The sequence below is a fragment of the Larimichthys crocea genome, chromosome XIV (assembly GCF_000972845.2).
Source record: "Larimichthys crocea isolate SSNF chromosome XIV, L_crocea_2.0, whole genome shotgun sequence".
Taxonomy (NCBI): Eukaryota; Metazoa; Chordata; class Actinopteri; family Sciaenidae; genus Larimichthys; species Larimichthys crocea.
Genome location: NC_040024.1, coordinates 3,833,241 through 3,861,218, shown reverse-complemented (window position 1 = coordinate 3,861,218; position 27,978 = coordinate 3,833,241). Strand labels below are relative to the sequence as shown.

Below are 27,978 nucleotides of genomic sequence, written 5' to 3'. Positions count from 1 at the left end.
TATCATCAATTTTATTCAATTTCTAATAAAGTATATACAAATTCATTAAGATATAAAAACTATTTGCAAAAGTAAAAACGTGTGTGTTGGATGGAGTCAGTCAGACACATTCCTGTGTTTCAAAACCGTTCTCCTTTTGTACATCTTCATTCTTCATTTTCTTTCACACATCACAGTGTATTGTATCTTCCAGTGTCCAGAGTGTTAATGTGAAGCAAGATGTTGCTATAAAAGAAAGTCAGAAAGTCAGCCAGAATATTCCTTCAGACTCGTCTCTCTGCGTTAGCTGGAGGTCGCTCCCTCTCGGCGGTGCCCTCTCGCGACCATCGGATCAGGTAGCGGCTGGCCTCCTGCAGGTTCCACTGATACCTGGAGAGGACCCTCACACAGTCCTCTTTGGAGCAGAGGCTCAGCGAGTACAGCTGCTCCAACTGAGAAGACACGAAAGAAGAAGACTGGGATCAGGAGCAGCAATCAAAATACAAATACATAGTGAAAAGTCAGAAAGCTGCAGGCTATATGTTTACGCAAGTTGCACCTTTGTACACACCCCAGAGCTGGAGTTTTACATCAGTATTCAAATGCAAAACACCTGCTGTGGAATCATTGAGGGCCCTGAAGTACAACATGTTTCTGTATTCACTTCATTTATGATTAAAGCTACACTGGGCCTAATTTTTTTAAAGAAAAACACATCGATTCAAACTTCATGACACAGTTTAGATTTGCTTTATTTATCTAAACGAAGATGAGTTTCAACCTTGACTTGATCTCCGTCATGTGAGGCCCTTGGATAACTATCTGTGGAAGCAGATGCTGTGTCATGCTTAACTACCTGGTGCATGACAAAAATGCTGATACAGGATTAACCTGTTAGTGCAAATGAGGTCCAGCACACACACACAGCAGGCTACACTTATGTTCCTACTAACTCCTGTGGCTACTCTACCTGGCTTTCTGTATGTCACTTTACTTTGTGGTCATTTGATTACAAGATCTTTGGAGCACGTGAGCACAATATCATTTAAAATAATAAAATGTTTCAAAACTATATATGGTACCGTAACATCATCTCATAATGCAAGACTAGCCTCTGTTTACATTGTACATGTTTCAGTTACAATTACTATTGATGAATACTTTGAGTTGAGGCTAATAATGTTATTTTATTAAGTTATATCTATATCTAATTTCACTAATATTTTGTATTATTTTGTCTATTCTTTGGTTTTATATTTCTTTTAAATATATCTTTGTCTTTTATTTTATTGATCATTATTTTAGGCTTTTTTTTATTGCTTTGTTTTTCTTTTAAAACCTTTTTAATGCCGTTTTATGTCCTATGCTCATCACATGCATCAGCTGCTTCTAACCCTTGTGAATCTTCTAAGTGATGCACGCTTTTGAAAACTAAAACATGACCCATTATATACCCATCTATAGACAGATAAAGTGTTTTTCTTCACATTTATGATGAGTCATTTTTTATGGCCTCACCTTGAGTTGTTGCTCAGCTCGTACTGGGTTCCAGTCATTGCGCTGAAGTGCAATATGAACTTCTTCAATGGTCACTCCATGAACTGCCTCCATCACCTGAGAACAGGAGAGCGATGGAGTTTGTATTTTAGTACACTGAGCAGGTTTCCCACGGAAAAAGAAGACAATAATAAATGAGACACTCACCTGTGGGATGAGGCTGTCTCTCGTGTTCTGCACATGAGGTGACTTCTCTCGATCTCTGTTTCGCTCCCTCTCTCGATCTCTTTCTCTGACGTCCGTGTAATCGTCCAGCTGCGGGGTCGAACGTGCCATCTGGGACATTTTAACCAGGTTGGAGCCTCCGAAGGCCTGCTGGGGCTGGTGTTGGGGCTGGTGCTGGGTTTGAGGTTGAGGCTGAGGTTGCGTCTGCCCCGAAGGAGTCATGACCAACGGCGAAGGCCAGGATGTTCCTGGACCTGGGTGGGGCGGCCTCCTTTGGGATTTCAAGTTCAAACGTTTCATGTTGGGTGGTGGTGGTCGTGGAGGCGGGATGATGCTGGCCTCGCTAAACCGGCGTGGGTCCTGCTTAGCCACCATACTATGAGCTACTAACACAGGGGGCATAAGTCTGCCCTGCTGATCTACTCTGATCAGCCCTACAGTCTGAGCCCGAGGCCGATGTCCACTCACAACTGACTCCAGACTTCGGGATATACCTGAAGACACACAGAGAGGTGATGAACAGGTAATATTACAGTCAAGTGAATGCATGTAGGCACTGCTACAGTAGCCTAATAAAGCCACTAGATGGCAGACAGGTCAACTGTGAGTAAATGAACCAATTGGAGAGAGAATCAATGAATATGAAGAGTTACTTCCCGGATGAATCTTTCCTAGATCATGTCTAATTAATAGTGAAACAAAGAGAAAGCATTTTGAAATATAATAAGGGACAAAAAGCTTTGTTTAGCTCTATGTAAAAAACAACCTTTTAGGCCTTGACGTGGCAAAAAATAGTGATAAATTTGAAGCAGTGAGGTGAAAGTAACAATTTGGACGTCTGATGTTTTTATGCAATGTGTAGTAATGGGAGATAGCATGAAAAAAATCTCCTGAGGTAGACCTGAGGTTGTATAAATAAAGAATAAATGAGTAGCACAAGATGTAAAGCTTCCAGACCAGGAAAGGGCAAAGTACAATAAAGCACACTATAATAAAACTATAATACATAAAGCAGACCTTGATGCTTTACTCGCTACATCCTGCAGCTGGTTTTGTTTTCACTTCCTACCTGCCATTTTCTGCAGATTGGAGCCCTCCTTCTCTCTGGCAGGGCTCGACCTCCAGCTGCTGGTCCTGCACGGGTCAGAAGAACAAACACATTAGACACACAAACACACGTGACCGCTTCGGTTCAAAAGCAATATCGACTGGCAGAGTGTCAAAAGTTCAGGGTTGCACTGCGGTTAGCGCTCTGCAATGAAACCCAGCGAGATGAAAGTTTAGATGGATTTCTAGGTGGAATAAAACAAAAGGGAGGCTTGTCTTTTGGAAAAGAGCATAACTATGTTGAAATCAGCCACCAGAGATGATCTGTAACTGTATCTCTGGGCCTGTTTCTTTAGTTCGACAGTGTATTTTTAGCTCCAGGTAATTCAAGTCACTGTGTCTTTAAGTTAATAAAAACGAGCCTGACTTCTTTATTACCTGGAATTTAGCTCAGGCGGTAAAGTGTAATCCCTGAGGCATTTTACTGCCATGCAATTTTCAGTTTATCACATGCTTATTTGCTTCCCTGCAGATAACTGGCCATGCTTTGTGTCAGGATACTTCCAGTTCAGCTTAGAGTCTGACAGCTGACAACAATGATTAAATGTGAGGTTTTGTCAGATTTATCATATTTCCCTGATATTTAACCATTAATAAGACAGAGAGAAATGATGTTACTGACTCTTCCAGGCTCTCAGGTGTCCCCCAGCATCGGTCAGGTTTGATGTCTCCGTGCCCGGTGTGTTGCAGGCTGCCCTTAACCGGGGCTGAGATGAGAGCGGAGCTAGGAGGAGGGTTGGGCGGCGAGGTACTGACAATCGCGGCGGTGGCGACGACACCTGGAGGGAATGATGGCGCAGTGAGGCTCGCAGGGAACCAGCCCACCGTCAGCGTCCTCTGGTTCTGGCCTCTCCACTCACAAAGCTCGAGACTGCACAAAGAGAGAAAGAAAAGTTAGAAAACAAAGAGCTACCAACGATTAGAATCAGCTTTTAACAGCAGCATAATGGTCACATGTTGGAGTGATGGGCTGCCATGTAGCGACACCCTGAGAACAGTTAGTGGAGGAGATGAACCGACACCTCTCTAACTACCGGTCCATACTCCAAACAACGTTATACACTCGCCCCACCTGGTTAATTGCTTATGAATTTTACTTCTAATTAAAAGGTAATTAATTTAAGAGGAGGATTGTGCTTTGTAATCTCGCTTTGACGTATAGAAACTGTCCGTGTACTGACAAGGACACAGGTAAGTAGTTAGAAGTGTTAACAGACTTATTTATTTCTGGAATCTTTAGGGTTTTACTGTCTCTAAAGAGCAGAAAACGGTAAATAAGTTAACATCCTTTAGGTTTGAATACACATACTGTTAACAAAAGGTCAAGATTAAGAGACTATAATGTATTATGTTTCATTTCATTACTAAAATGCAAAATCTAAATGGCTGGGATAGAAATCTTTGAGCCACAAATGAGTCAAAGCATGTATTAAATCAGTTTAATTGTCTGTAGATGCTAATTCACAAGGACTAAAGTGTCTATTTTTCTGTGGATTTTTATGGATTTAGATGTATTTTTGTTGCTTAATGCAAATCTAACGTTTTCTCTACATGTATCTAGATTACAAAAGTGTAAGTAAAGTTACCCAACAAATACCGTCTACAGACGGATGTATTACGTAAAGAAAACACAGTGGAGATAGCGTCAGGGCTGCTGGATTTGTTCAAACAAACAAAGCAAAAACGTGTTCGGGGACCTCGTGAGATCACGGATGGAATGCACTTTTGAGAGCAGGCCTTTTAAACCCCCTATTTCATCTTAACAAAGGCCCATTGTGTTGGTCAAAGTTTTTCTTTTACTCTTTTCAGTCCCACCCTCCTTTCTCTCACCCACCCATGGTCTATGACAGTCACAAGGTCGTTGGCTGCAAGTGCAAGTTTCCTAGGCTCGGCAAAGTCTCTCGTTGCTTGCACCTCCATTGGTTTAGCCTGCAAATAGAAGACAGATGTGAGGAAAACATATTTTTTTAGTGAAGAAATCTCTCATTTCTGCAGCATTTTGAGTAACAATCAAATCAATGTTGCACACTTCTGCTACTATCGTGGTGAGCTGGGCGAAGGTGGGTCTATCAGAAGGATTGCAGGCCCAGCATTTCCTCATGACTGCGTACAGTTCTTGTGGGCAATCCGGAGGTTTCTCCAGACGCTCACCTTCCCTTTCGACGCGCCACAAAATCTAGATTGAAGAGAGTAAATGTCAGGGATATTAACACTCTGAGTCATAGAGCCACGAAAGCAAACCACAAAAAGGGCGAGGACACATTCCGAAACGTGAAGACAAACACGCTGATTGACAGGAGCACAAATACTGCGAGCACGGTGTGAATGTTCACACAATGTTCAGCGTGTACCTGTCTGCCTGACAAGCCGAACCAGGGCTCCTCACAGTAGGTGAACATCTCCCACAGGGTGACACCAAACATCCACACGTCTGACAAATGAGAGAAGGAGCCGACACGAAGACTCTCTGGAGCACACCTGAAGGAGAAAGTGAGAATTAGTGAGCATCATTCCTCCTCCTCCACCTTTGATTTCTCCCAGCAGCCCTCACCATGCAAACGGGATCCTTCTGTGTGCCGACATGACGTAGTGATCCGCATCTTGGCTCAGTCCTCTCATCAGGCCAAAGTCTCCGATCTTTACTATCTCCCTGGATGCCAGCAGAACGTTTCTAGCAGCCAGGTCCCTGTGGATGAATCTCCTGGTCTCCAGGTAATCCATACCCGCCACGATCTGCGTGGCAAAGAGCCAGAGGCGGAGCAGAGGGTACTCGTACTGACGTGAGCGCAGGGTGTCGTACAGGGAGCCCAAGGGGGCCAGCTCTGTTACCTAGAAGACAGAAAAAGAATAGATCATTGTGTATTCAAGCTCCAAACACATCTTAGTCTGAATATATCATCCCCAATTAACATTTTACCATCTTGAGGGGCTGTGTGAGCACCACGCCGTACAGTCGGATGATGTTGGGGTGGTCTAATGACTGCATGGTGGTCACTTCTTGGAGGAAGTCCGTCAGTGTCTCCGTGTGCCTGGACATGCTGGACCGTAGTGACTTCACAGCTACAGGTAACTAAAATAAGAGAAAAAAAAAGGTACACAGTCCAGACCAGATAGTAGACTGACTTCACTACCCCTGTTCTTCTAAACAGGGATGGTAATCCAGGCCATTTGGCAGCAGCAGAAAACTGTCAGCACACCACTGACATATTAGCAAATGTTGTTATGGTGTAAGTTGCCAGCAAACAGTTGCCTGTTTACATATTCAAATGGTCTCATCCATCTCCACAGGGAAAGATCTGGCTCTTTAGCTGCTAAATGCTCCACTGTGTTCACCAGATAGTTTGGCACAGATTAGATTCTGCACTTTCTGGGCTCTCAGAGCTTAGACATTTCAGAAAACCGAGGCATGCTGTGGTAAGAAAATATGTTGATGGAGGCGGTGAGAGGTGAACCAAAGCAGTAACGTTGTGGGCAGTAAAACCAAAACAATTAGCTGAAAGAGGCTAAATTGCTCTGTGCAAGGTTGGAGGACAATCTGTGGGTTGGTCACTATGGGTAACCCCCTCTCACATACACATTTAATCTGTTGTTTATATAAATATATTAAAACATTATATTTGTCCTGCACATAAAACTATACGGACATAATTAAATAGTACAGAATATACAGTAAATCTCTCTCTTACCACTCTTCCAGTGGGTGTGTGCCACTCTCCCTTCTTCACCACCCCAAAGGACCCTGAGCCCAACTTCTCCCCCAGGATCAGCTCACTGTCCTGGATCAAACTAGGAAGAGCTCGCCCGCTGTCCTGACCCGTTGGCAGGTTGCTTCCGCTCCCCTGCTCCCCCCCATCTGGACCTCGACCGCTCAACACCTGCGTGCAACAATAAATGAATAAAAATGCCAGTGTAGTTCAGATATGAACTGTATGACATGAAGTTAATGTAAGTGCATGTTTCAGACCTTGGGGATCCATGACCGTGATTTTGTCTTTTGGCGTTTCAGAGCCTCCCATAATCTTCTTTGTGCTGGAAGAAAACAAAATGAAATCCAACATAAGTGTTTGATTTTAAAATCCCTGACAATTGTATAGATTTAGCATTTCCAGTTGTTGGTAGTTCTCGGAGAGGAGGTACTCTCCAAACAGCTGGGTCTTCAGGAGGTTTTTGAAGGTAGAGGGGGGACGCCCATGATCTGGTGGGACGTTAAACCAACGGGGAACAACAAACAAGAAAAGTTTGGATTGCCTCGAACAAAAACGGATGCCAGAGCCAGGTGTCATTCATTGTAGGAGGTAACATATGTCTGTATGAGGGTATTCAAGTAAGTGGGTGCAGAACCGGAGACTACTTTGTAGTAGTTTAATGCCACCTGCTACAGGTTGGCAGTAGAGCTCGATGGACTTTGCTGCGTTCTGGATAATCTGAAAGGGTTTCACTGTACAGGCTGGGAGGCCCGCCAGGAGGGCGTTACAGTAACCGAGTTGGAAGATGACCGGAGTCAGGAGTTGGGTAGCACGTTGAGTCAGTCTTTATATTGCTTCATTTGAACACAATTCTTACTTCTGATTAAGTAAATTATCTGTGTAAATTTAAGACATTCTCTGATTTCAGAGTCTCAGATGTGAAGCTTTGCTGATTTTTTCTTTTTTTAAACATTAGTTTATATTTAAATGAATAAATTAAATGAAATTAAATCGAGGCTGCACATCCAAAGGTTGATTCAGGGCATTTAAAATACAAACACACTACAGCGGGTAAACAGAAACCGTCTTTGTCTTGTGATGAGTCAAACACCAGCTGCTGGTCCAAAGCAGTAATCCTTCCTGTCTTGAAAGGACAGATATGTATTGATTTCTACCCAGCGTGGATGATCAAAGGAGACAATCAGGCTCACCGGGTTTGCTGATTCCTATCTGCTCCAGGTCGGACTCCCTGACGTAGGAAAAGTGCTCGATGCGCGTGATGTTGAGGCCATCTCTGACGCGCAGATAGAACTTCTCCAACTGGACCTCGGCCAGGATTTGGTACAGCCACTGAGTGTCCTGGTCCATCACCATGACCCGGCTGACACACCTTTATAACAGTGACAGATACAGTAAGTCTTTTGTTTTTGGTCATTAAAACTAAACCAAAGCGCTTGAACATGTTTTCCAGTCTGGGGACTGAAGACAAAACCCAAAGACACGTTAATGAACCAGTGCTCTATCTGAGTCCTCATCGCCTCATTAAAGAGCCTGTTTAACGGCAACTTTGCTCCCACTCAGGCCTTGTTAGGTTACCATGGAGACCTAACGAAAAAATCCCTCGGTGTAGAAACACCACAGGGGGATTGTTCGGGGCTTTTAGCCATGTCAAAACTTAAAGATATTTCTATTTAAGCAAGGCCCTTCTCACAGATTCTACATCTGTGACAATTTGGAGAGGAGTTGTGGTATTTTGTGCAGCCTATAATAAGTTCTATCAAATAAATATGTGTGCCAACTTTTAACAAGTTGTTCGTAGGTGTGCTGAGAGAACAGAATCTTATTCTGGTAGGTAATTGATTGTCGGTGGCAGAATGGTGGCAGAAGAGTACACCTTTCAGCATGAAGCAGACTTTAAGCCGCTCGAATGAGAGGGAAATCAGATGAGGGGGAATCGGTGAAAGACGACAGAAGAAGCAAAGAAAGAGAGAGAGAGAGAGAGAGACAAGTCCAGTATCAGTGCTGTTCACTGGGTCGTGACTCATTTTTAACCTTCGAGGATCCTGCAGGGTGTCCTGAAGCGATATGACAAACCGAGAGTCGGAAACATTATCTTGACATTGTTTGAGGGCACCAGTCTGACAGGATCCTCTTCCCTCGGTATGCTTTGTGTTGACAGCATGATTGTGACATTTGTTTTTTTCTAATTTGCATCTCTCCAACATCTTTAATGTTGACTACAGCGTCCTTGGTCATGCAGTGCATCAACAAGGATGATAGATAAAGCTTTCGTAACTCCTAAATGGAAAATTTAAACGCAGCAAATTCTTCTGTTTGTTGGCTACAAGGTTGTCCGGCCATAAATCAAACGCTTATCAGCACACACCAAGCCCAGCAGCAGCATGTATGAGTTAGGAGTCATTCTCCTGTCAGCTACCCTGGGAAAAAAATTTACGCTTAACAACTTGCACAGTTACATCGTCTTCAGTGATTAGCCAGCTCGTTCTTACAGCCAACTGATGCTGCAGAAACCTGGCATGGTACTAGCCCGGACTTGCATTCATTTCCAAGGAACACACCCAAATCCTAATTAATTTCCACCTTCAGTGTGTGTGAAGCAACTTCTTGGAAGATCATGTAGAAATTCAGAGGGGGGGAAACAAAACACACACAGAGACAAACATTGGTAAACAAAGAGATCTCTGTGATCATTCCTCTATGTACAGAGTGATGAATCTTTAACCCAACACAGCTACTGAAAAAAACCTTTCTGCCTCAGAGTCAAACTATTTTAGTTGATAACTTAATGGAGCTGGTTAAACAGGCTCCACTTTTATCTGTGTTTATCCAGCGCAGTGACAACTCTGTCAGAGCATTTTGTTTACATTGTCCCAGTGTCCCACATCCGCCACGGTCACACACTGGACAAGCTCACTCATTCATTGTAAGCAGAGCAAATCCTCTACAACTCTAACATTAGATCACACTAATATTCTGTTATCAAAGAAGTGAAGGGTGCACCTTTGGAAGAAATACCCAACATGCTTGATGATTCATTTTTATAAGTGCTGACAGTCAACAGCTGTAGTGGAAATGGAGTATTCATTCTTTACTTCAGTCAAAGTAGCAAAACTACCATATAAAAAACCTCCTGCAACTATTATCAGCAAATGTACTCATGCAGCAGCTCCTCTTAGTGTTATTATATAAGTCATATTATTGGATTATCATCATTTGGGGTTTACTGAAGCAGCATTTTCATGTTGAAAGTCTACCAAACTCTTTATGTAATGCATGTTTTTGTGTTTGCGATTCTGAAAGGAAACAACTAGACAACTAATAGCTGTCAATTAAATGCAGGGAATGAAAAATGACAACTAATAGCTGTCAATTAAATGCAGGGAATGAAAAATACATTATTTCCCTCTGTAATCCAATAAAGCAGCATTAGATTTACCTCAAAGGAAGTTAAAGTAACTTAAGATTTTAATTAAATTTGATTTGAGATATCTGCCATTAATATTCACTCTTAATTATTCTATAAAGGGTCATTATATATACAAAATTAAGGTAAAATACTCTTTAAACACGGTTTAATGAGCAGTTTTTGTGTTTTTAAGGATTCATTGGGTTATTTTCTCATTAAGATCTTATTCAAATCTCATACAATTAGGTTTACACACACTGCAGCGTCCCTATAAACCCGATCACACACCGATATAAGCTGTGATACTCACCGTTATTTAAAAAATAACTTTAGGTTTTCCGGTAGTTGACAGCTACTTGTTAACCACACACGCCCCGAGATAAGTGATCCATGTTGGCATTGAGAAACCTGCAGCGACGTCGACGGAGGAGCTTCTCCTCAAATCACAACTCCTCTTTGAATCGTGGATTAATCCTAAAATCTGATAGATTCAACAAAGATTACCGACGAAGATGTGGTGGAAGTTATATTTGATGTTACATGTGCCGGTGAGACTCTAAGATCTGACTACCTGTGTGTTTTCGGTTCTTTTCTCCGCCTCTCTCCAGTGTCTTATTTGACCACGCCCCTACCTGACTTCACCTGTCCTTCCAGCAAAGACACACAGACAATACGAAATCACCTGTACAGGTAATAACATTACTAATGACATAAGTCATCAGCACAAAACAACAAATGTAGGTCATCAGTTGTAAATAATAATGTGGTTTAACCAGAGCTTCATAGCCCAGGTCTATTGTAAAGCTAGTATATACTATAATACTATAAAGTTTATAGGGTACATCTAGTGACACTGACAGGAAAAAGATACACCTGGTGTATCAAAATGAAACTAAATGCTACAGGGTACACCTGTGTGCCTAACTACAGCTGAATTCTAGTTTATAAAGTACATCTAGTGTATTTAACTAAAGCTAAATACTACTTCATAGTTATTTACATTAATGCCAACTTATTGAGCACACCTACTAACTGATACTAGTTTATTCATACACCAGGCTAAGACTGTTTTAGTCAGTCCTCTATAAAGGTTATGTATAGTTTCTGTTTGACACTGTTTTGTGCTTGAATTAGCACAAAACAGTGTCAAACATGACATTATGATCATTGTGGAGGCTCTGTTGTAATGTTGTTGATTTATTTTTAGGGCTATAATAATAATAATAATAATAATAATAATAATAATAATAAATAAATAAAAACAGCTTCACAAATGTTATCCTCTAAAATGATCATAAAGTTGAATACAATTCTGTATACTAATTTCAAATAAATCTGGTTGCATCGTTTCAGGAGTGTTAGATTGCATTAGTGAAACATACTGTACATACAGCTGTTTGTTATGATATATTGTGTCATTTGCCTTAAGTGGACAGAGCACTTTTTAAACTGCCACCATGACTAATGTTTTAATTTTAGTACATTGTGCTTATAGCCATGGCTGAGGCATAAATTATACTGTAAACAAGATTAGCAGTTGTCTCCATTGACCACGTTTGTCTGCACTCAGACGAAACTTGCCATTAGCCATGAGTCAAGTAAGGAAACACAAATGGTTTTCTGTCTCTGTCTTTCCCTCCTCCATACCTGCTGTTGCCAAGCAAGTTCGACAGGATTTTTTTTTTTTTTTTTTTTTTTTTAACCTGCCATGTGACTGAGTATTTGAATGCAAACCAGGCTACAGAGCGAAGCCTACACTTTGCACTTCCTGGTACAATATCTCCCATAGTCACTCCTCCCTCGCCTGCCTGAATTAATCAGCACACACACACACAATAGATTTCAGTGGAGCAGTCATTCAAAGGACGCTGCAAACAGGAGCCGCAGTGGAGATCTCTTTACACTTATTCATGCACCTCCAACGAAACTAGATTAGGAGAGCTGATGACAGTTTGTTTGGTGAAAGGAAAGTGACCTATTTATGAATAAAGTTGGTTTTGAAACAGCAGTTTATATGAATTTCATACATTATACTCTAAAGCAAAAGATAACCAGGTGATGAATAAACCACCAACAATTTACGTAAGTGATCTTTAACCCAGCGGGCAGGTATTCAGACAATTTCCAGGATATGATGAAGCAGTTCATTTTCCAGATCTAACAAGAAGTGTGTGTGGGATTGGTGTTTATGCTCTTTATCCTGTCTTAAAGTGGATGAGTTTACAGTGCGGGAAGCTCTGACTGTCTTGAGGGGAATTTGGCCTGCAAATCAATGCTGGGAAAGTGCAGTATTAGTTGTTTGAATTGAGCAGAGGCAATACTGAGAATGAACACAGAGAAATATGATAGTTTAAACAGATTTTCTGCTCATATAAGAAAGGTTCTTCGGTAATTTGAGCCATCTGTTTACGTTATTTGCCAAATAGGTTTGTGAAAAGCTGATACTGAGACTGTCATGGGCGTAAAATCACTAGTTTCAGTTGTGATGTTTTAGTCACATATATTTTATAACTTAGTATTTTACTCTTGTATGATTCAAACAAGTTTTCGAGATCTAACTAAACTTCTAATATTACAGTATTAGTACTGTTGATTTCACAATAAAGTTGTCTGTTGTATTCCATATTTTACCACATAAAAACAAAGTTTTCATCAAAAGTAATTAAAAGGTTTTGCCATATAATTGACTTGTAAATGCCTGATATATGAATGTTATATAAAATAAAGTCTTTACAATTAACAGTCTCTAAAGGCTTTACCATGAAATATGACTATGTTTACTCTTCTTACTGTTACCCCCCCAAAAAAGAATTATTAATAATACAATATAACCTTTTCTACTATTACGGTAACAGGATATCAGTACTACTTTACAGTTACGATTACAGTTGAGGTTAGCGTTTTATTCCATATTTTATTGTATAAATACAAGTTTTTTGTGCGTGTAAACATTATGTATTATAATAGAGATGCAGGAGGAGTAATTCAGCTGTCACCACAGTGTCATAGAAAGTTTTTAACCCTCTTTGACCTTTTTTTGTACAGGACGGCTGCGTTGTCAGACCAGTCTAGTTCATCGTTCAGTAAACACCCAGGTATCTGTATGCTCATGCCATCTTTATATCCAATCCCTGCATGTTGAGCAGTGTAGTCCATCACCAGCTCCTTCATCTTGCTGGTGTTGATGTGATCATTTGTAATGAATGTATGACATAGCATTACATTTATATTAAATACATAATTTTATATAGGCTACATTTGGTATATATAACATATATAATCATGGAAAATGTGAATAAAGGAGACATGAGTTAACATGACTTAGTTACTAATTAATAACTTTATTAATGTAACTAATCATCCTAAAATATAATAATAAATTATAACATTAGTGTTATAGTCATGGTGTGATGTTGGTCATATAAAATATATAATAATTAAAATGTTTATAAATGTGACAACAACAATGTTGGATGTCGTCTCTGTATCCATGGCAACAGCTCCCTCTGCCGTATGATGGCTATTACTCAACTGTGTGTGCGTCATCACATAGCGACACATTTTTATTCACTTTTATAAAGTAATTTTGATTTTAAAAAGCTCAAATGTTATTTATTATGTCAGGATATAATTTATTAAATTATATTCCAGGAGCGAGTTTTATCTTAAAGCTTCCTATATCTACAAAATAAAAGTCACCGGAAGTCCAGTCCCCGTATGTAAACACATGGCTCGTTGTTGTGGTCCGTGTCTGATTGACTCACATTATGCCCAAACTGTTTGATCTAAAGTTCCCAGGAGGATGTAAAACTCTTCCTGAGGGTTTCTGGTCAGCCGTGGACGTGTGGATCAAGAAACCTCACGTGGTGAACAAGCGCGTGTGCGGAGTGAAGGAGACAGAGGGAGGACACGTGGGCACAGAGGCTGTGCACTTCCTGCTGGATGATCCTGAACTGTCTGCTCAGGTGTTCTCCTTCCTGAGCAGAGAGGTTTCACAGGACAAACCCTGGACCTCCAGTGTCAGGACAATCATCCCCAAAGTGAACTGCTATGGGACAACCCTGCACAAGGAGCTTATACTCAGAGGTAAGAGTGGACATGAATGCAACACACTGTTCTCTTATGATAAACTTAAAAAATATGTTTTTCCTTTTAAGACTTTGGCAGGCAGCGTGTGACCTTTCTTCCATTCGAAGAGGATTCAGAGGGCCGAGTGTGTCTGAAGAGAGGGAACATATATCAGATTCAGCTGCTCCATCAGGACTGTGAGGAGTGGTGAGCGACTCTGTAACAGCTCCTGTGTTATGTACCTGCATGTATCCTCTGCCCTCTGTTACCATAGTGATGATCAGCCTGCTTTCCTAAACACAAACCCACAGCAGCTCTGTGTCTAATCTGAGATTTAACACTGTCTCTGCACTGAGATCAGGACATATGCTTGACCCTGTGTAAACCCCCCATGGAGTTTAAATTTCTTTGTATATTAGACTTCTTTGAGTATAGAAGCGTTTGACATTTCACTCGTTGTTTTTACATTTATCAGGATGGAAACATTCAGTGTCTGAAGTGTCTTGAATAGAAAAACTACAACTTAGAACAAAAAAATGAATTACAGCGCAACCTTCGAGATGAAGAAAAATGATTGTATCAGTGTGGATACATGGATTTTTATACACAGTCTTCTCAGTGTTAAATCAATACAAACAAAGAATAATAATATTAATAATAATAATAATAATAATAATAATAATCTACCACTGCATGATGCCCTCAGTGTTAAAGTTAAAGTACTTTATGTCTTCACAGGGACAAAAAAATCAAAGATTGCTAATGGAGAAAAAAATCTACCTGCACTTAATTTTTAAGAAAACAAATGAAGGTAGAGGTTGATAAAAGTGGCAGCGATGTCTCCTCTGCTGTACCGACACTTGTCTTTCTTCCTCCTCTTGAGCCTTGTTTTTATTTATTTGTCCTATTTAATTTCCTTAAATTGCGTCCTGCTTTCTAAATCTGATGCATTAAAACATGACAGTGATGCAGAACATCGAGGAAACACTTTAAAATATAATCCAGTAACAAATTTGTCGGGATTGTTCAATGATTAGCTGCTCGACCTCTAATAACTCCCGAGTCCTCTTGAATTTCTGCACAGTACTTGCAGTTTTTCTGTGCTAGAATGCTACAGGGTTCATAATATGATATGTGGATTCATTCATTTAGAAATAAGTGCATATTCCCAAACAAATTCTCATTTAAAATGATCACAGATCAGTTACAGAAACCTTGGAGTTCTGGCAGCAGTTGCCCCCTTTGCCCAGTTGGTACAGTGTACCATGAGGATACAATGTCTTTATGGTTTTAAGATTAGAAATTATACATTTAGATTATAATACACATAAAACAACATCTAGATGATGTGATGGTGTCATCTGCAGGGCCTTGGAGCTGCATGCGTTGACTCCAGATGTGTGGTTCTCTGATGGCGTGGCGTACCCGAAGCTGCCCTGGCTGTCCACTGATCTGTTGCCCAAACTGGTGCGCTGGGCCACCGAGTGCAAGAGCAGCGAGTTCAAAAGCACCTTGTCTCTGCTGCCGGTGGAGAAGTACAGCGTCATGTACCAGCAGCTGAAGGAGAAATACAAGGCCATGGTCAAGGTAAAGTCGACTAACTTGTATTTGAACTTTTCTACTGATTTAATAATGTTAATATTATTATTAATATAATTTCTCTCTAGGTTTGGCCTGAGGTTACAGATCCTGAGAAGTTTGTCTATGAGGATGTTGCCATTGCTACGTATCTCCTCGTGAGTTCAAACCTGGTTGTTAATGTTGTTTTATTGATCAGTGACACTTGTCCTCATGCCTCACGTGTCTTTTTACACTTACTTCAAATGTGTATGACCGCTTGCCAAGTGTACAAACAGGTGTAGGTGAAACTCATTTTTATCTGTCACATGTTGTCATGTCTCGCAACCAAAACTGGGCCAATCAATTTCGAATGTGATACATGACTTTGACCCAGAGAAACAATTCATATTTCATGCCCGAGGCGGGTGAAAGTGAGTGAACACGAACACGAACATACAGTACTATTGAGTCTCTGTCGCTGTTCTGCAGGTGCTGTGGGCCGAGGAGCGAGCAGAGAAAAATCTGACTGCCAGACAGTCCTTTGTGGACCTGGGCTGTGGAAACGGCCTGCTGGTTCACATACTGACCAACGAAGGGGTACGTTTGCTGCTACGTGAATGTTTGCCTGCCTAGATTAGTTTCTGAATGTAGGAATCGTTAACACTGAATTACTGATGACCACTCAAAAGCAGCAGGAATCGTTAACACTGAATTACTGATGACCACTCAAAAGCAGCAGCATGTAGATAGATAGATAGATAGATAGATAGATAGATAGATAGATAGGTAGGTTACTTAATTCTTTATTTGGATTCATTAGTTTTCACAAAGTGGTCACTTGTCCTTCTGGGTCAGCACTGATGAAGAATTGAATTTCCAAAATCAAACTTAATTTTAACACAATTATTAGAACAAGCAAAATTATCATGAAGTGAAATATTATACAAAATAAAAATTTTGACCTGATAACAGCACTGCTATTGAGTTTACAAGATAAACCGCCTCTTGTTAAAGCCCCTCAAAGCAGAGGTCTTTCAATTAGCCAGATCTTCCCTGGCAGCTTAATCAATGACATGGAGCAGGTTTGAGTCAAGGTGAGAGGGACTCATGTCTCTGAATATGTTCAGTCTTACAGTAGCACGTCCCCCTAATGGTTGATCACAAAGTCGAACATGTGTAATTGAAATTACACACAGTGAATGTGGTGGGAGGGCGATTAGCCGCTGACCGTCACGCCGTCTTGTGTTGCAGCATCCTGGAAAGGGCATCGACGTTCGGAAGAGGAAGATCTGGGACATGTACGGCCCCCAGACTCTGCTAGAGGTGAGTGGGCTGAGCACAAAGAAGGCGGATTAATTGTCGCCGTATTCAGGTTTTTTTTAATTGGTGTTATTATCTTTTCACATGGAATCACGATGTGGGTGTCTTTCAGCCCCCTCACTGCTTTAATGCTTCACTTTGAAACAGGTTTAACTACAGACGCACATTTCACTTACAAAACATAAATCAGGTTGCTGACAAAACAATCTTAATGTCACGCTCCATTTAATTGCCATTGAAGCCTGCCATAATAATTGTGCAAACACTATCTGCTGATGAAGATCATGTGATGTGATGGAAAGCTCTGGAACAACTGCTAATGGATCTAGAGGTGCGATTGATTTTAAAACCAGGATTGAACTTTGAAGTGTCAAACACTGAGCATTAAAATTGAGTTTCCTATAAAAATAAGACATTCCATTTTAAATAAATAGGTGCAATTATGAATAAATAAATAGAAATAGTTATTTAACCATTAACAAGTAATCCTTAAACGCTCAAAATACATTTAAAGATACAGTATTTGTGCCAAACATCCAGTCAAACATAAATAAACTCCATCTTATTGATTCATTTTGTGAGTCTATTCACTGTTTAAGCCACTTTAAATGGGGGAAAGAATCAGAAACCGGTTTGTTATCAGGCGTTCACATGCCTTGGTGTTTGGTCCATTAAAAAGTAAAAAAAAAAACATGAGGAAGATAATAATAACATAGTAGATAAGATATAACTATATGCACAATGAAGTATTCACCAGATTTAACAGTGTCTGTTGCAGCCCCTAACATGAACATTAAACGGTTTAGTCATTTGCAAAAAGCATAGTGCAAAATTCAGACTTTTATTTGAAAGATTTAACAGTAATGAAACATTGATGTTTTTACACTGGCTCTGGAACAGGCAGTGTTATACCTAAGAGACTCTTGTTGTGTGTAATGTTTGCTACAGGCTACAAAATAAAAATGGTAATACTGCTCCGAGGACTAACGCTGAATTCAGACGTATTCCTGTAAACAACATATTCTCAGGGAAAGCCGCCTCTGAAAACTCTGCAGTTTCCTGTCTGCCTCCTGGCCGCAGTCATTCATTTGACAACAGGCTGCTGACTGCTTCCATTTCAGGTCATCTATTATTGATTGATTTATGCGGCACGGATGTGGCAGGCCAATCTTTCTGGGGCACCCCAGGGGTGCTGTACTCAGTCTTGAACCTTCTTTTGAAGGCCCTCTTTGAACCTCACAGACCTCGGTGCTCTCACCTTACATCATGTGTGGTGTCTGTTGAAATATATATATATTTCTGAGGTGTCTTGATGAGTTTTCATACATATCACACTGACGTGTCTGTTTGTATTAAAAGTTCGAGAAGATGAAAAAGTTTCCCCTTTTTTTTTGAGACAATTTCCATTAAGTGATTCCGAATCAAATCATGCAGACGTGCATCTTCCCTGCTCTAAGGAGCTCTTGTGCTTTTTGGGTCTTTTCTATTTCAGGAAAAGGCAATTACTCCCAGCGAGAGCTTCTTATTCCCGGGTACGGACTGGCTGATTGGGAACCACTCAGACGAGCTCACACCATGGATCCCCGTTATAGCAGCCAGGCGAGTCATCAGCGGACACAATCTCACTCAGCAGCTCAAGTGCCAGCTGATCTCTCCAATTGGGAACAACATTATGGGCAGAGGGAGGATGTGTGAATATGTGTGAATATGTGTGTGTGTGTGTGAAGTTCACAAGTGTGTGTTTTGCAAGGCGTCCACCTGATGGCAATGTCGAGCCTCGAGTGTGAGAAATCTAATGTGACCACAGATGATGTTTCGAGTCTGTTGAAGTCAACTTAAAGGAACATAAGTATCAACACAAACTTTCCAGTTTTACAGCACAGGGTAAGAGTTTGTCTCCTCCTCTCCACTGCAGGTCTTCTTACTCCTGCCGGTACTTCGTCCTGCCCTGCTGTTTCTTCGACTTCTATGGAAAATACCAGAGACGCCAGTGTAAGAAGTCTCAGTATAAGGAATACATCGACTTCATCGCTGATGTCAGCCAAGTCAGTGGCTTCAACACTGAAGAGGACTGCCTGAGAATACCGTCCACCAAACGGGTAGGCTCACGTAGTCCAGATTCAGAACTGTGTCCTCGATCCGCAAATGAGAAAATAGGAAGAACTCCTTTTGAAATCCAGTTGTACACGTGACCCAGCGGCAGTGGAGTTGAATTGATTCTGGTTGGAGGACCTCTGTTGCTGTTGTCGTCGTCTCTCCCTGTGTTTCCTGTCCATCTCTTCACCCCAAAATTTTGTATAGCAGTTCTCTATCTCTGTTGGGATCGCCATAATTAAAAAAGACCGGTCAAGGATGAAGGCTTTATTCCCTTGTATGGGTCCAAAATATGTGGCGCCATATTGAATGTACTCCTTCTTACACCACCCGGCTAATCTAAAAATCGGCAAAGATGTGGATCAGTGGTGGAGCTGAGGCGGGCTGAATGATGCTTGAGTGATCCAATAAGCCATCTGTACTGGCACTTACCTGTCAATCAAGCAGTCAAGCTGTTTAATTATGCCTTAATATAATCTGAACCCTTCTTACAGTTGTCATGGACGGGGAAATTGCAGCCTGTCTCAAGCGACCACTCGAGGAATTACAGTTTTCAGCACTTCCACATTGGCTTTATTTCCCAGGACCAGAGGTTGCCGCTTGGTCGTGCCCCAAGAACTTCTTTTAATGCAACAGCATGTTGTCATTAGACCTATCTTTTGAATACAGCTGGTCTCGCCCTCCCGTTCCAGGCATGAAGAGATATGATATCTTTATTATTTTTTGAGACTTAAGGTATCCTCCTTTAACACTACCTGAATATTTCTCTGTTTTGATGATTAGTCTGTTGAGAATAATTTAGACGTTGTTTTTAAGGATTTATTGCAAGTGTTTGACTGTCAAGGCTGCTTCGAAGGTAGAAGACACCGTGTAATTAGTTTTAATCGCTTCTGTACCTGGATTATTTTTAGCATCGGCTTTCTTTCTGAAAATGATCTAATGACTAACAGAAAAGATGAGTCTAATCTTGTGATAAATATAGTACACGTTCACACTCTTGTAACTTTTCAAGGCGCCGGCAGTGTGTAAAAAGACCTAGTGATGGAGTCAGTGGGTGGTAAAAAGTCAAGAAAGCTGGTTTCTATTTATGTTTTTGACTCTCCCATAAATAAATACTCAAAGGCACATATTAAGGATTTGTATTGTCATTTTCTACTTTTGAGTTTCTGGTTTTTACAGTGTCATCCACGGGAGTCGCCTTGACATTCAGCTCCTCTTTCCGCAGGTGTGTCTGGTGGGGAAGTCAAGAAACTACCAGCTACCTGCCGAGGCCGACGCCGAGCAGCGAAGAGCTCATTACGTCGAGAGCCGCCAGGCTGGATCTGGCGTTCAAGGGTCAGACGTCAGAAATGACGTGGACTGTTTCCATGGGAACAAAGACACTGACAGGACCCCCGGGAGCAGCTGGGGAGCCGGGTTCCAGCCCAGAGAGAGGGTTGAAACGGTTCGAAACTGCGCTGCTCTCCCGCGGGACTTTGTTGACGGCGTTGTCCTGCGGGTTGCTAACGTTCTTCTGGGAATGACTGAAGATGACGACGGGGGTTCCTCCAGTGAGTGGAACCGAGGAGGTAAACCGCCAACAGTCAGAAAACGAGATAAACAAACAATCACACAAGCCTCTTCAGGACATGAGCTGATACCGAAGAGATGAACAGGTTCAGGTTAAAGGCACAAATTAGTCAAATTAGTTTCGGCCAAATAACTAAGTTAGTACAGCACCTTATCGTCACACTGGTAATCCAAAATAAGCTTTCGTCTTTTCTATTTGCAGCCCAAATCTTAGAGGTAAATCTGCTTCACTAGGCGTCTGTCTTCCTACCATTTATATTTATAATGCTAGCTACTGAAATCTGCTTAGCCTGTTGCGTTAGCTTACGTGTAATCATGAACTCAATTACTCTGCTACAGTCTGTGTATAGTAATTTATATTGCCGAATATGTCAATTTAATTTTCCAGCTAGCTTCCACTTGATATAGAGCTTCTAGAATATCTTTTTTTTTTTCCATTTATGTGGCGTAATATTTTTTTATACAGCAAAACAAATGGCAAAAATCAAGATTCAGGTATATTTTGACATTTTTTAAAAAACATACTTTTTATTATTTTGTGGCTGACAAGATACCACACTTTTTTTTTTTTTTTTTTTTAGAATATTTTATTTTTCAACTTTTAGTTTAACAAAACATACATGAAAACACAAACACACAACTCCAACCCCCCCTCCAAACCCACCCACCAACAAAGTGAAAGAAAGAGAGAGAGAAATAAAAATAAAATAAAATATTAATTAATTAATTATTTTTTATGATTCATAATAATGATAATAAAAATAAATAAATAAATAAAAATAATAAAGACAATGAAAAACAATTGAGAGGCAAGGTAGACAACACTGATGGCAAAGAGCTTGCAAATCTACAACCCGTCCATCATAGAAGCCGGCAATGTGTCACAAGATACAGCTCTTATAATTGTTAAATATAATTTGTTAAATATGAATCTACAGCCAGTTAGGTTATCTTAGATGGGGGGAAGCTGCTAGCCTGAAAAATTTTTTTTAAAGTGGTGTTTGTATCTATTAATTATTGAGCTTGTAAGAAGATTCTGTGACCTTCGACCAGAGTCGGGAACTTTCCATTTCTAGTCTTTATGCTAAGCAAAGCTGTAGCCTTGTATTTAAAGATCTCTTTACCAGAAAGTGAATGTTCCTAAAAATGTCAATCTATTTCTTTTAGACTAAATATATAGTTGCTGTTTTTGCCTTTTGTGTTGCAGCTATAGATGTAACCTGAACTCACCTCCAAAGCAACACGGATGAATCACTTCTCACATTTCTTGTCAGTAACTTTTAAAATACATTTCTAGGTGCTTCGTGGCATGTTGGCAGCTCCCATAGTTTCTGAACCTCCTGTCTGATCCCCCCTCCTCCGCCATCATCCTATCTAACCCTGCACCTCCCTCGTGAGCTCCCTGTCCCCTCCCGGCATCAGTTGGCGGGGCCCTCGTGACACAGAGCGAAGCCACTTTGAACTCTGTATCTCACCCTTTTGCACTTCCTGCACCGCACGCTACAGAAAGTGCAACATACGCACGCGGCATCACACACACACACACACACAGACGCACACTATTCCACTCACACACACCGCCCACGCGTCACCTTTGTCGTCGCCTCTGCACACCCGCTGCCACACAGACACGCACGATATGAATGAGATAAGGAGATGAGGACTACTATGATTAAAACAGAAAAATTCTCTGTCAGGATGTCAGCGCTGAAATTAGAGGTAGAAAATATGAGGGAGGGCGAATAAAGGGAGTCTGTGACTCTGTATAGAGATGACTGGATGAATAATGCACCACCGTCTATGATTTATGCATGAGTATGCATTTGTATTGAGGTATTCCTACCAGTTATCTGCTGTGTAAGAACAAAGGGTAAATTCAGGGTGAGCCAGCCAATATTGAATAGATCCTGGAGGGCCTCAGAGTCACTGAAAGGGCTTTGAGCTTCAGTTTCTCTTCATTTTTAATGCATCTTCAAAGGGTATGAAGATTATTGATATTGTAATGTGTTAGTTTTTTTTATATTTAAAGTGATATTTTGGTTATATAGCCTCCTGGCTTTAACTTTAGTCCAAATTTAGTTCAACATATTTATCAGTTACTCCTGAACTCCTTTTAATCTCTCATTGCAAGTAGAAAGAGATGCATAAAAAAAGATCTTGTCACCTTAAAGGGTATTTTGGGGGCTCTATTTACAGATTATGTAATATAATATTCATAACTATATTTTCATTTGTGTATAATTACCTAAAAATCAGAATTGTTAAGTTTTGGTGACCTTAGAATGAACCTTTTATCTCTACAGACGCGCTGTCCATCATGTTTCTACAGTAGCCAAAATCAGACAAACCAAACACTGGATCCAAATTCACGTTTTTTTATGACCTAGTTTCTTGTTTCTAAATGGAGGGGGGTTACAATGTGTAACTACATCGCAAGATGCCAGTAAATCTGATCCTTTTAATGAAGCTTTTGGTGTCCAAACAAATATGTGGTAAGCCTCCCCACCTGTGGAAGCGAAATATACAAACAGCAGTGACTAAGATTCAGAGAGCTGGACATTTTTAGATGTGTGCATGTGTTAAAATACTGTATCTAGGGCATTGTAGAGACAGTGTAAATATGGACGTCATTTCTGTGACGCCATGCACAGGTTTTTAAAGAGCTGTATGTGATGAGTGTCGTGGCCCCGGCTGTTGCCGTCTTGGCAATCCTGCCTCTGCCGCCTCCTGGTTAATGTAAAAATTGACAAAGACATGAATCGTGGGTGGACCTGAGGTGGGCTGAATGATACCTGGGTGCTCAAATAAGCCATGTGTAATGGCACCTAGCTGTCAATCGAAGCAGCCACAATGTCAATTATACAAAACTTTAAGCCTTAATATAATTTGAACAGGCGAGTTAAATAAAAATTCAGCCTCAGTACAGTTGTCATGAACGGGGAAATAAGATACAAAGACAAAAACTGTCTTTTGTACCAGGCTGTAAACATGTTTATTTCTGCTGTGAAGTTGGACATTTGAACATGGGGACTTGACACGTTTTGTAGCCAGCCTCAAGTGGACATTGGTGGAACTGCACTTTTTGGCTCCACTTCACTCTCATGGAGGTTCAATTTTCTGCTTCAGATTTAAGTTTTTTGTGTAAGTTTTTCAAGTATTTCCTGATTTAAAATCAAAATCTTATCTTCTATACCTCTTTTATTATTCACTCTTTCTTGAAATCAGTATGAAAAAATGTGCAAACAGCACCAGCCTTACTGCTGTTACGCAGCATAATATCTGTGGCCTGAAGTTAAAATGCTGTATATTATCTCACTGGCGTTTTTGAATAGTTAATGTGTGAAATGTATGAACGTGTGAAGCCGGCCACTTCAGCTTTGAGTTATTAATTCATGCACGCTGTACTGCTGTACTACTGACAGGACTCGTGTAGTTATGTAATCGTGCTGAGAATGAAAGTCAGCGTGTAGCTTTACATCAAACGTTCAAACTCTGAAGCTCCAATCAGTCAAATCTGGTTCATTTGACAGGTGCGGTTAGTCACAAATTTTTCTTACATAGCATCTCTAAATGATTGTTTCTGTGTGTATGCGCTGTACAGAAACAGCTTGCATGAAAAAGGGAGTGGGTGAGAGTGGGTGCAGCATGTTATTAACGGGTGGGCGCCTCCCATCACACTTTTTTGCCAATTTCGGCTCACAGTCCTCCAGAAGAGCCAGCAGTAAGTTTGCAGAATTATCATCCTCGACACCTGCAGCCTGATCACTTGTGAATATGATTACACCATCGTGATATTAGAGCTGCGTTGATTTTGCGGATTTATCGATTGGTAGGTCAACATATAATAGAAAAAATAGCAAAAGATTCTCTTTTTCCAGCTTCTCAAACTTGAATATTTGCTGCTGACCTCTTTCTGTCTTCGGTGAATAAATTTAGATTTTGGATTGCTGGTTTGACAAAATAAACCATTTTAATATGTCAACTTGAAGTGACATTTTAAGTGGCGCACAATAATGAAAATATCAGACATAATATTATGATGTTGGTGGTTTAAAATGTATTATTTATTTGTTATTGACAGCCAGTAGATTTTAACACATAATGCTGCAACTTCTCTCAGTTAATAAGTATTATTATTATTATGATTATAATTATTGTTAAAGAGTCAGATATCAGACATACGTCAGTGCTCAGTGAGAAGTTCAACAAAAAGGATGATGTTCCCCCCTCAGATTTTATTTTAAAGTCTTGAAGATGTAAAACTGTCCAATATTTAACAAGAAAAAGGAAAGAATTGTCGTTTTTCTGTAACAGAAATATGTTTTTTTTGTCTTCTTTCCCAACTTGTGACTCTTTGGGAGAGTTGTGACTCAGGGTTAGTTGACTCTTTTTGATCATTTTCAGATTCTGAAAGACAATAACATGAAAAACAACAACAACACAGGCAGTCCTTTGTTACAGCTGTGGTCTTTGTAGCTGAAAATGATCCTTTCAGATGCTTTAGTCACCACTCAGCAATTTTTAGAGCTCATTCTCTCCACTCAGCCTGATTTAAAATTGGCCTAAGCAGCAAAAAACAATCATTCACTATAAGCAATCAGTCGGTTGCCGTCTTAGTGTTTTGCACTAAGGGACGTTCAACCTTAAAAAAAAAAAAAATCTAACTGTATGCCAAGTCAAGCCATTAATAATCGTGTAAGTTGGTCTTAGTCCAAGCAGAGTCTACTCTGTCAATACCGACCTTCTCCCATTAATCCCCATTAACAACGTGGACAGTAAAGGGCAGCTCTAAACGGTGTATTGATATTATATTAAGGCCCGGAGCTCCCTGGCGTCTGGGCTGTAGAACGGCAGTCTGCCCAGTTTCACACTCTGCAGCACAGAGCTGTGTTTGGCCGTGCGAGTGTCTGTGAACGTGGGATGTGTGTTGCATATTTTAAGGATTAACTCAGCAATTTGACCATCTAAATTTAGGATGTATTAGAGTGGACAATATGTTTTCTCATGAATTTCTGTGGCCGGGAAAAAAAAAACAAAAACAAAAAAAAAACCTGTCATAGCTCTAAATCCAGATGTGATTTACTGTAAAATTAAATTTACCATCTGAGCATGAATCAGAGACCGGAGCCAATATATTCCACAGTGAAATTCTCTCATATTCAATCATCTCTAAGCCGACAGGGATTATCTGAAGTGCCACCGGAGGTTTTGGTGTAAAAGCTGCGAGACATCTTTATGCGATCTCCATCATAGAAGATTGCAAAAAAAAGAAGTGAGTGCAGATTTAGGTCAAATATTGTTTATGAAAAGGCACAAAGGAGCATTAGAAATCCTTTGGTGTGTCCCCTCTCCAATATGAGGAGGAAGAAGAGGAGGATTGTCATTTATACAAACCCAAAGGTCAGCCCTGATTGAATTCTCTTCTGGGGGAAAAAGGGCAAAGCCAGAAATACAGAAAACCTGATGAATCTGAGCCCAGAGTCTGGATGCTGTGAACAAAAGCGTCAACATCATCTGTTTACTATTCACTAAACTTGGAGCATAGGACTTTGTGTATTTCAATATCCCCCCATCTTCTTTTTTTTTGTTTCGCTCTTTGGTATCTAAAATTATTGTCCCGGTGGGGGAGTGATGACAATGACTCACGCTCTCAAGCGGCCAGGAGATGCAGCGGTGAAATGCATGCTGGTTGCTCTGACAGCTTGTTGGAGCAGCTTTTAATTGAGCACACTTCACAGCCCTGACTAACACTGAAAGACAGTGACTGAAGTCAAATGTTCTGTATATAGCATTTATCACCCCTTCACTCCTGGAACATTTTCACTGAGACGATGTCAGACCCGCAGTCACGGCTCTGCCTCAGCGGTGACATCGACTCAGGTCCAATCAGCCGTATCGGATGCTCCTGTCTCGCTCTGTAATGGCGGATAAAAATTATTTCTGTGCATGCCTGAAGCAGCGTGTTAATATATTGATGAATGTTACCATCGATGGACCTCCTCCTGCTCCTTTGTCACTGTGTTCTTTGCTCTTGTCTTTCATCCTCTCCTTCTTCCCCGCCTCCCCTCCTCTTCAGGCAGCCTCTCTGTGAGCGAGGTCGCTGGCCTATTGGAGCAGGAAACCCTGCAGCTGCTGAAGAAGGAGTGTGGAGGTCTTCAGACACTGCTCAAGAACAACCACCAAGTCTTTAGAGGTAGTTGGACCTCTATTCTGTGTTGATTTCCACCGTTGTTATCAAGTTAGAAACGCAAGAATAAATGATAAACAGAAACACACAAGAATTTTGAAAAGGGGGTTAAATATAATAAAAAAAATAATCTTAATAATTACCAATATTTACTTTTCTCAGTTGCCAAAGCCATAAAGTCACATTTTGCCAAGTTCTACCTCTCATTTTTAACAATTAATTTAATTTATAATTTGAACAGTTTTTAAATTAGACCAAGAATTATAAAAGATCAAAATGAGAGAAGTATTTTTTTACCGCTTCAAATTCCCATTGCAACCAGCCAAAGATCCTAAAGTGAACTTTTTAAACTGCTGAATGTTTCATCAGCTTTCTGATAAATGTTTGAAACGCTCGCGACAACAGTTTAAAAAATCAATCAAAAATGTATCAAAACACATCCATTCATGTGTTGCTGAAATGCACCTTGGGAGTTGTAGTCGACTTCCCCCTTTAAGTTTTTATGGACATCTACTTGTACCTTTTTAACTTTAACATCTCTTAACTATAACTCCTCCACTGCGCTACTCTATACCAACGTTTATGAATTATTTGTAACTTTTTGGAAAGATAACTTTATTCTGAAGAGATCTCGTGTCTTCCTGTTGTTCCCTTTTCTTTTAGTGGAAGGAGGGAGGGTGCACATAAGAGACTGGCGAGACAGGAAGTCCTCCAGGGTGGATACCAAGAGAAAGCCCGTTGCGCCCGGTGCCCTGAAAACTCGTCCCTGTTGGTTTTACGACCACCACCCTCAGCGTTGCCCCCTGCAGGCTGAACACTGTGCTTTCGCCCACGGACCTGATGACCTCCGACCCTCAACCAAACCTCGGAAGAAGATAAAAAACGATGCCTTGTGATTAATTCATCTGAGTACTGCTTTTCTAATTAACAGCCGGGAAAGCCCCGACGTTCAGGCCCGCAGCCACCACGAGGAGGAAGTTCAGGTCCAAGTTCCAAGCAGTGCGAGTTTTATTGATGCGATGTTACATCACTTCTGGGAATTGAGGTATTGCAATTTTGCAATATCCTGTGATGTTTCCTGGTGAAGCTTCAGGTTTGCTCGCTGACACCTCTGGATTATACTCTCGGTTGAAATTTAATTTAACAGGATTATTTTGTCTTTCTTTTTATTTATTTACAAGTGGACTCTTGTAAAGCTCGGCTGAAATTGTATACCTACTGTATATTAAAGTGTATTTCATGCTATAACTTTGTATTTA

General features: G+C 40.6%; 2 protein-coding genes across 4 annotated transcripts; one reads left to right on the top strand and one right to left on the bottom strand.

Moving 5' to 3' along the window:
• On the bottom strand, positions 1-13,780 carry tnk1 (tyrosine kinase, non-receptor, 1). Of its 3 annotated transcripts, XM_019272107.2 has the most exons (15): positions 10,493-10,595; positions 10,232-10,402; positions 7,706-7,884; positions 6,773-6,837; positions 6,495-6,683; positions 5,726-5,878; positions 5,360-5,637; positions 5,160-5,286; positions 4,838-4,984; positions 4,643-4,737; positions 3,431-3,679; positions 2,771-2,835; positions 1,684-2,195; positions 1,498-1,593; positions 1-431 (listed from the first exon to the last, which is right to left on the bottom strand). In XM_019272107.2, the coding sequence occupies exons 3-15, from the start codon at positions 7,866-7,868 to the stop codon at positions 264-266; spliced, it is 2,307 nt and encodes a 768-aa protein (XP_019127652.2). In that variant the 5' UTR covers positions 7,869-7,884; positions 10,232-10,402; positions 10,493-10,595; the 3' UTR covers positions 1-263. The 3 variants fall into 3 exon arrangements, with proteins under 3 accessions (XP_019127652.2, XP_027143829.1, XP_027143830.1); XM_027288028.1 differs by lacking the exons at positions 10,232-10,402; positions 10,493-10,595 and adding an exon at positions 13,686-13,780; XM_027288029.1 differs by having other exon boundaries at positions 10,232-10,598.
• trmt44 (tRNA methyltransferase 44 homolog) lies at positions 13,607-27,965 on the top strand. The gene is made up of 11 exons (XM_010737182.3): positions 13,607-14,007; positions 14,079-14,196; positions 15,357-15,576; positions 15,657-15,725; positions 16,039-16,146; positions 16,801-16,872; positions 18,362-18,468; positions 18,785-18,968; positions 20,189-20,531; positions 26,609-26,725; positions 27,383-27,965. The coding sequence occupies exons 1-11, from the start codon at positions 13,689-13,691 to the stop codon at positions 27,613-27,615; spliced, it is 1,890 nt and encodes a 629-aa protein (XP_010735484.3). The 5' UTR covers positions 13,607-13,688; the 3' UTR covers positions 27,616-27,965.
• The last annotated feature ends 13 nt before the right edge of the window (positions 27,966-27,978 follow it).

What these genes read in the sequence shown, in the direction of transcription:
- tnk1 (XM_027288028.1), bottom strand. An exon ending in TCACACAGCCCCTCAAGATG is followed by an intron (nt 5,638 to 5,725) that starts GTAAAATGTTAA and finishes TCTGTCTTCTAG; the next exon opens with GTAACAGAGCTGGCCCCCTT. An exon ending in GTGACTGTCATAGACCATGG is followed by an intron (nt 3,680 to 4,642) that starts GTGGGTGAGAGA and finishes CTCTTTGTGCAG; the next exon opens with TCTCGAGCTTTGTGAGTGGA.
- trmt44 (XM_010737182.3), top strand. Translation starts at nt 13,689, where the DNA reads ATGCCCAAACTGTTTGATCTAAAGTTCCCAGGAGGATGTAAAACTCTT. An exon ending in GCCCCCAGACTCTGCTAGAG is followed by an intron (nt 16,873 to 18,361) that starts GTGAGTGGGCTG and finishes TTTCTATTTCAG; the next exon opens with GAAAAGGCAATTACTCCCAG. An exon ending in GAATACCGTCCACCAAACGG is followed by an intron (nt 18,969 to 20,188) that starts GTAGGCTCACGT and finishes CTCTTTCCGCAG; the next exon opens with GTGTGTCTGGTGGGGAAGTC.